An 8,098-nucleotide genomic window follows, 5' to 3' on the forward strand; every position below is an offset into this window, starting at 1 on the left:
ATAACTATGATACAAAGCATCACTTAAGTTACTAAATTCAAATATACACAGCCATTTCTTCATATTTACATATGTACAATAACCTTTGTGTGGTATGAAGAGTTGTTGATCTTTCCCTTTATATGTATTTAAATTCTGCATAAACTCTAACAGAGGGGAGGAAAAGAGAAATAAAATTATAATAATAATAATAATAATAACAATAATAATAATAATAAGGGCTGAAGGCACTTTTCTACCGAGGCAAATACTGAAATATCATCACGTGGACTCCTCGCAGGAAGCGGTGACATCATTATTTAAAAGGATATATATATATATATATATATATATATATATATATATATATATATATATATATATACGTAAGAACCTTTAAGCCTTAACACAAACATGGAAAAGATGTTTATGAATGTAAACAAAAACAATGACAAAGCTCATTCCAGGTTTCCAGCGGATTCTCTGTGCCAACTTTCAAGGATTATTTTGCTTGTTTTGTGTTTTATAAAAAGATATGAAGACAGTTTAGAAAAAAGGCCCGCAAGGTTTTTTCAGGCTAAGGCAGCCGGGTCGAATGCACCGGACGGTAGAAACCATGTGGACAGCTGCCAGGGGGGGGGGGGGGGAGAGAGAGAGAGAGAGAGAGAGAGAGAGAGAGAGAGAAGAGGGGGCTGGATGAGGCGAAGTGAAAGAATTAAAAATAAAAAATCAGGTGAAAAAAATAAACTTCTTCTTGATTCCAGCAGCGTGACGAGAACATCCAGAAGCCGTAATGTTTATTTTCCATGTCTTTTTTTTTGGGGGGGGGTTGTTTTTGTTTTTCTGTCTTTTTTTGGGGGAGAGGGGGTTGTTTTTGGTAAAATAAGCTATAAGTTAAATCAGGTGTGACAACCAAAACAAAATAGAAAAGGTGAAGCGTCTGTGACCTTAAGGCTCGAGGAGTCACACGTAGTGGTCTTTGACGTCCTCGCCCAGCTTGGCGCCGTTCAGGTTCTTGCACCGGTTGTCCTTGGGGCTGTACGCCGTCCGGTGCGGCGCCTTCACCGGGCCGCTGCGCGACGTGCAGATGACCCCGCCCCCTTTGCCCGTCACCCCCCTGTCCCGCGGCCCCGCTATGGAGCACCTCTGCGGCGGACACTTCTCCCCGGCGTCCGGCGCCCTCTCCTCGTCTTCCTCCCGCTCCGCCTCCCGCTCCCCTTCCTCCTCGCCCTCGGCGCCGTCGCACGTCCTGTCGGCGGGCGCCATCAGCTTCTTGCACTCGTACCGAATGTCTTTGTCGCGGTTGTCCTTGAGCGCGTTGCTCGGCCTCAGCAGCAGCTGGTTGTTGACCGCCGTGTCCTCGGCCCGGGACGCTCTCTCGCGCTCTTTCTTCCTCTTGCGGGTCCACCACACGCAGACCACGATGCAGAAGATCCACAGCACGCTGAAGACCACGCACAGCACCGGGACCAGGTACCCTGGGGGAGGAGGTCGGGGGACACGTCAGAGGTCAGAGGTCCACCAGGTGGGACTCGCACACAAAGCTGAATCTCACTCAACTGCCCCAGACAGTGGATTTATTCATATAGTATCGTGCATAACTTGGATTTAAACACATCAAATATGGAATTAAACTGCAGATGCTGCGGTTCTAGATGAGACCAAACTTTTCTATGGATGTCTTAAGTACAAAACAGTCACAATATGCTTTAGGTGGACTAGAGAAGGCTCGTTTTAGCCTCGCCGATAACCGTAAAGGCCTTTTGCTACACCGGCCCTTTAAGAGGAGGGAGGAGTCAGCAGTCAATTACAGAATAAATCAAGTAAATTAAATAGTGAAAATATTAGCCTGATCTCTCTCTCTCACACACACACACACACACACACACACACACACACACACACACACACACACACACACACACACACACACACACACACACACACACACACACACACACGCGACTCACCGACAGGCGGCGGCTCCTCCTGCGTCTCCACTTTGACCTCCACCACGGCGAGCATGACGGTGCTGTTGTGGCGCTTGGAGAGGGCGCCGATGATGGCGCTGGCCGCCTTCTGGACCTGACCGCGGTCGCCGTCCTTCGCCCGCCCGTCCTGCTCAAAGGACTGAGAACAAGATGGAGGACCGGAATCAATTTGTTGTGCTTTTACACTGAATTCCAGGGACCAGCTGGAGGCCACATTTGGAGATTTGGAGTGCATTTGTTGGGAGGTTTGCTGCAGCGCTTGTTTTAAGAACGTTTTGAAGGAAACCTCCCGATATATACTTTGTAAAGATGTTCTGCGATCATTGAAAGAAAAGCTGAGTCGCAGGTGAAGCGTGTGAAAGCAGCGAGTGGAGAAAAGGTCACATGGTCCGAGTGGCCTGAGGCTCCGCGGGACAACAAGAGAAAGACAAAAACACACATTCATCCGTCAGAATAAAGACATTCTCATCCTAACATCTGGCAGGCCTCGGACCCCCCCCTGCTGGGACCACAGAGGGTGGAGTTAATTGCCTAATAAGGCACTGAGGGTGAGAGCGGGGGGGGGGGGCCAGAGGGGGATTAAGCAGTTCAATTAGGACAAACAATAGAGAACGGGCCAGCTGTGCTCTAAACACTCCTCTTTTCTTCTCCTGAGAAAATCAGCAGCTCATTCACACACCTCTAGCCCCGCCCCCCCCATCGTGACGGACAGGCCACAGCACAGAGACGGTCCCGTCCCGAGAGCCGGGATCGAATGCTCGGCAGCTGGTTGGTGTGTTTACTTCACTTTGTGCTCAGATACTTTGAGGGGAATAAAGTGTTGAGATGACGTGGTTTCCTCCTTAAAGGGGTCTTTACTTTTTCATGATGTGGCCCCTTTAAGAGTCTTGCTTGAAACCTTTTGTCTGAATAATAATGATAATAAATGGAATACAAATTGTACTATGTAGCTCAACGTGCTGTCAATTTAAAAATAAATAAAAAACAGAAAACCTTACTTTTACAAATAAAATAAACAAGAGTGGAAGGAAGCACTCAGAATGTTTCTGGCTTTAAGGAGTGCATATCGATGTTATGTTTTGCATGCATATTTCTGCATATTTTATTTATTATATAATCTACTTTCAACGTGCGTAACTTAGCGTTGAGTCGTGTTTCCATCATATATGAATGCAGACAGACAGACACACACACACACACACACACACACACACACTGAACCACTTGTTTCACAAACACACGAGAGCCTCTGGAAGGAGAATAAATCAACGTTTTCTCACGCTGACATTATGCTGCAACACAAGTCGGCGGGTGGGAGTGAGTTTAGGTGGAGTGAGTTTGTGTGGGAGTGAGTTTGGGAGGAGTGAGTTTATGTGGAGTGAGGTTGGGAGGAGTGAGTTTGTGTGGAGTGAGTTTGGGAGGAGTGAGTTTATGTGGAGTGAGGTTGGGAGGAGTGAGTTTATGTGGAGTGAGTTTGTGTGGGAGTGAGTTTAGGTGGAGTGAGTTTGTGTGGGAGTGAGTTTAGGTGGGAGTGAGTTTGTGTAGAGTGAGTTTGTGTGGGAGTGAGTTTGTGTGGAGTGAGTTTGTGTGGAGTGAGTTTGGGAGGAGTGAGTTTATGTGGAGTGAGTTTATGTGGAGTGAGGTTATGTGGAGTGAGTTTATGTGGAGTGAGGTTGGGAGGAGTGAGTTTATGTGGAGTGAGGTTATGTGGAGTTAGTTTGGGAGGAGTGAGTTTATGTGGAGTGAGTTTATGTGGAGTGAGGTTGGGAGGAGTGAGTTTATGTGGAGTGAGGTTGGGAGGAGTGAGTTTATGTGGAGTGAGGTTATGTGGAGTTAGTTTGGGAAGAGTGAGTTTATGTGGAGTGAGGTTGGGAGGAGTGAGTTTATGTGGAGTGAGGTTGGGAGGAGTGAGTTTATGTGGAGTGAGGTTGGGAGGAGTGAGTTTATGTGGAGTGAGGTTGGGAGGAGTGAGTTTATGTGGAGTGAGGTTGGGAGGAGTGAGTTTATGTGGAGTGAGTTTGGGAGGAGTGAGTTTATGTGGAGTGAGGTTGGGAGGAGTGAGTTTATGTGGAGTGAGGTTGGGAGGAGTGAGTTTATGTGGAGTGAGGTTGGGAGGAGTGAGTTTATGTGGAGTGAGGTTGGGAGGAGTGAGTTTATGTGGAGTGAGGTTGGGAGGAGTGAGTTTATGTGGAGTGAGGTTGGGAGGAGTGAGTTTATGTGGAGTGAGTTTGGGAGGAGTGAGTTTATGTGGAGTGAGGTTGGGAGGAGTGAGTTTATGTGGAGTGAGGTTGGGAGGAGTGAGTTTATGTGGAGTGAGGTTGGGAGGAGTGAGGTTATGTGGAGTGAGGTTGGGAGGAGTGAGTTTATGTGGAGTGAGGTTGGGAGGAGTGAGTTTATGTGGAGTGAGTTTGGGAGGAGTGAGTTTATGTGGAGTGAGGTTGGGAGGAGTGAGTTTATGTGGAGTGAGGTTGGGAGGAGTGAGTTTATGTGGAGTGAGGTTGGGAGGAGTGAGTTTATGTGGAGTGAGTTTGGGAGGAGTGAGTTTATGTGGAGTGAGGTTGGGAGGAGTGAGTTTATGTGGAGTGAGGTTGGGAGGAGTGAGTTTATGTGGAGTGAGGTTGGGAGGAGTGAGGTTATGTGGAGTGAGGTTGGGAGGAGTGAGTTTATGTGGAGTGAGGTTGGGAGGAGTGAGTTTATGTGGAGTGAGTTTGGGAGGAGTGAGTTTATGTGGAGTGAGGTTGGGAGGAGTGAGTTTATGTGGAGTGAGGTTGGGAGGAGTGAGTTTATGTGGAGTGAGGTTGGGAGGAGTGAGTTTATGTGGAGTGAGGTTGGGAGGAGTGAGGTTATGTGGAGTGAGGTTGGGAGGAGTGAGGTTATGTGGAGTGAGGTTGGGAGGAGTGAGTTTATGTGGAGTGAGGTTGGGAGGAGTGAGGTTATGTGGAGTGAGGTTCTATGCTCCTTCTCCTGTATCTGTCGCTCAAAACTGTTCTTCAAACATCAGAGGAACAAAAACTAATCCGCTCCATTAAAAGCTTAAAGCCCAAAATGACTGATCATCCCCCCCCCCCCCCCCCCCCCCCAGAGTCTGGGTGGCCAAGAGGGGCAGAAGCAGAGAAGAGAGAGGAAAGAGAGAGAGAGAGAGGAAGGAGGAGAGAAAAGAGAGAGAGAGAGAGAGAGGGAGGAAGGAGGAGGAGTAGAGAAAAGAGAGAGAGAGAGAGAGAGAGAGAGGGAGGAAGGAGGAGAAGGAGGAGCAGCAACAGAAACCTAAATCTCCTCCAGATGTTCTTCAAGGGCCTCTCCCTCTTCTGTTCCACTTTCTTTTTATTACTTATTTATATTATAAAAAGAAAGAAGAAAAGTTCACATTGCTCCTCTGGAAACGGTTTGCAATGACACGTTGATTGTGATGCAATGACGTGGGAGTGTGTTACATTGTCTTAATGTTAATATTTACATTTTTTCTTTATATTAAAGGATGTAATAGACACATTTATGTGTGTGTGTGTGTGTCTGTGTGTGTGTCTGTGTCTGTGTGTGTGTCTGTGTGTGTGTGTGTGTGTCTGTGTCTGTGTGTGTGTCTGTGTGTGTCTGTGTGTGTGTGTGTCTGTGTGTGTGTGTGTGTAACTACCATGGCGACCTCCACGGCGTCCCCGTTGGAGTAGGACAGGTCACAGAGGATGAGCAGCGCTCGCTCCTCGGCCAGCGTCTGAGCCACGGGGAGGTACCTCAGCTCGGAGCAGATGTTCTCTACAGTGGTGCCCTGCGACGCACACACACACACACACACACACACACACACACACACACACACACACACACACACACACACACACACACACAGACACACACACACAGACACATGACAGATTAGTATCTGCACTGCTGGAGCAACAATCAGCTTCTAATTCCTCCAAAGTCTGTTTCAGATGCAGCCAATCAGAGCCCAGCAAGGGGGGGGGGGGGGGGGGGGGGGGGAAAGACAGTGGCTCAGATCTCAGATCAGTATCTCGGACTCGTTTCCATTCATAAAAGTCCATCCAGACCGGCCGCGGGACGCAGTCGTAAACAAGAGAGGCGCTTGATTGAGGACAGATCTTCAGCTGGAGGTTTGAGGACGTCTGAATCTTTGCTTGTTGTTTATTGCACATGAAGAAGACGATCTTCCTGCAGACATCGTACCGTGAGACGAGGATCACCAGTGTGTTTGCGGATGCTAACGACTTAGCGGCTATCAAACGCTAACGATCCTCGTGACTCAGATGTGTTGCTGAGAAAGGGACTCGGGGATCGGATCTGAGGCTTTCCTGCTGGTTTTTAAAGCGTCTCTTCGGCCTCATTTCAAAGCAGAACTGCATTAAAAGTCTTGCTTTGAAAAAGAATATTAAAACCACAGAACGACATGTCTGGAATGTCACATTTTAAGTATTCTCTTGTTTATTATAACTCGTTTTTTATTGCCATGGGGCTATTTTACAATGTTTCCCCTCTTTGATTTATTTATTTTTTAACACCCAATAAGAAGAAAGAGTGAATCATTTAAAAACACACATTCTCAGCTCCGCCCCCCAAGAGAAGAGACCTCTGGGAGGAGATCGTTGTTGGCATGATGTCGTTGAAATGGGTCATAAATCAAAAAAGAAAAGCCACGGCTTCTGTTTTTGGCATCAGCTGTGCACCCGGGACGCCGTCACCAAACTAAACCACCGCCGCCTTGGACACAGTTCAAATAACTAGTTTTCTACGTTTATAAAAACAACAGGAAGTCCCTCACCTGCGGCACTTTGTCCTTCTTGAAGATGAGCGTGATGCGGGCGCAGCTGTCGTCGAGGTAGCCGCTGTTGGGCTCGCACTGCGTGTGCAGGGGCGTCGGCGGGTCGGGCGTCGAACACACGCCCCACTGGTGGCACGGCGGCGAGAAGCAGGTGAGGAACTGATGCTCCACGCACTCGTGACCCCCGGGGCAGGGCGGCGGGCTGGCGTCCGGGGAGGGCGGAGCCTCCGGGAGGAGGCAGGGCCGGCGACCGCAGCGCACCTGCGAAGATAAACGCGACACCATTCCGGTGAGCCGCTCAAAACCGGCAAAATACGGATCACGCGGTGTGCGGCGCGGTCCTGACCTTGGAGCAGCGGACGTAGCCGTTGACGCACTGGCAGGCGTTGCACTCCTCCTCCCACCGGCTGCCGTGAGGAAACTGCAAGCCGGCGTGACGACACGCTTTCCCGAGGCCGATGACTGGAGGGGGGGCGGAAAGGAAGTTGTCAATATTCTTCTTCACTCAGCCGATGGCGCCGCCGGGAAGCGGCGATGGCGTCGCGGTACTCACACTTCTGACAGCGAGGCCCGGTGTACCCCGGAGGACAGACGCAGCGGTAGCCGTTGATCTCGTCCACGCAGGTCGAGCCGTCGGCACACGGAGACGACTGACACTCGTCGATGTCTGGAACCAAAAGAGTTTAGACTTCATGTCACCTCTTATTAATCATAAGAGGTGAAGACAAGAAGGAAGGGGTGGAGTCATAAAATAAGCTTCAGCGGCACAACCTGTGTTTTATGTCTAAGTCGCTCGACCTCAGCTGAGCTTTGAGAGATTTGAATGTTAAATTCAAACGTCTTCAATGACGGATGAATTCAGAGGGACCTTTTCTTTGCACAATGGCTTTTTAGAGCAGTTTGGTTTGAAACGCTTCAATTGGATAACACTCCGGTTCTGAAAGGGCTTTTCTCAAGAGATTTTCTCCCAGAAGGCCGCGGGAGAGCACACCGCCCCGTCTGAACGGACCCCGGCTCAGCGCCGAGGGGAAAGGTTAAGACCGCCTTCCTAAAAGGCTTCCTAATCTGCCGACCTGAAACAATCGGCTCGCGCCTCCTCCTCCCGCCCCCAAGCCCCCGCTGCGGCCTTTCACCCCTGACCCCCCCTCCGGGTTCCCAGGGACTCACTGATGCGGCAGTCCGGTCCGGCGAACCCCGGTGCACACTCGCATCGGAACCAGTTGACGCCGTCGACGCAGATTCCGCCGTTGTAGCTGCAGACAGGAAGGAGAGAGACACATGTGACGAGCTGCAGAACCAACGAGGAACCACCTGTGCACATCAGAGCGCTGAACCCTGAAGAGCATCACCAGCTGCA

At 49.7% G+C, this 8,098-nt stretch overlaps 1 protein-coding gene across 2 annotated transcripts in view; it reads right to left on the reverse strand.

Annotated features, from left to right (window-relative positions):
• Positions 1-386: 386 nt before the first annotated feature.
• LOC117751170 (protein jagged-2-like) overlaps positions 387-8,098 on the reverse strand; it is a 54,742-nt gene continuing 47,030 nt past the window's right edge. For both annotated transcript variants that reach the window (XM_034562778.1, XM_034562777.1), the window contains 7 exons: positions 7,909-7,994; positions 7,295-7,408; positions 7,088-7,203; positions 6,742-7,002; positions 5,599-5,730; positions 1,950-2,109; positions 387-1,457 (listed from right to left, as the gene is read on the reverse strand). In XM_034562778.1, coding sequence (XP_034418669.1) covers positions 943-1,457; positions 1,950-2,109; positions 5,599-5,730; positions 6,742-7,002; positions 7,088-7,203; positions 7,295-7,408; positions 7,909-7,994 — 1,384 coding nt within the window. In that variant the 3' untranslated portion in view covers positions 387-942. The remainder of the gene's footprint in view (positions 1,458-1,949; positions 2,110-5,598; positions 5,731-6,741; positions 7,003-7,087; positions 7,204-7,294; positions 7,409-7,908; positions 7,995-8,098) is intronic.

The sequence above is a fragment of the Cyclopterus lumpus genome, chromosome 22, assembly GCF_009769545.1.
Source record: "Cyclopterus lumpus isolate fCycLum1 chromosome 22, fCycLum1.pri, whole genome shotgun sequence".
Lineage (NCBI taxonomy): Eukaryota > Metazoa > Chordata > Actinopteri > Perciformes > Cyclopteridae > Cyclopterus > Cyclopterus lumpus.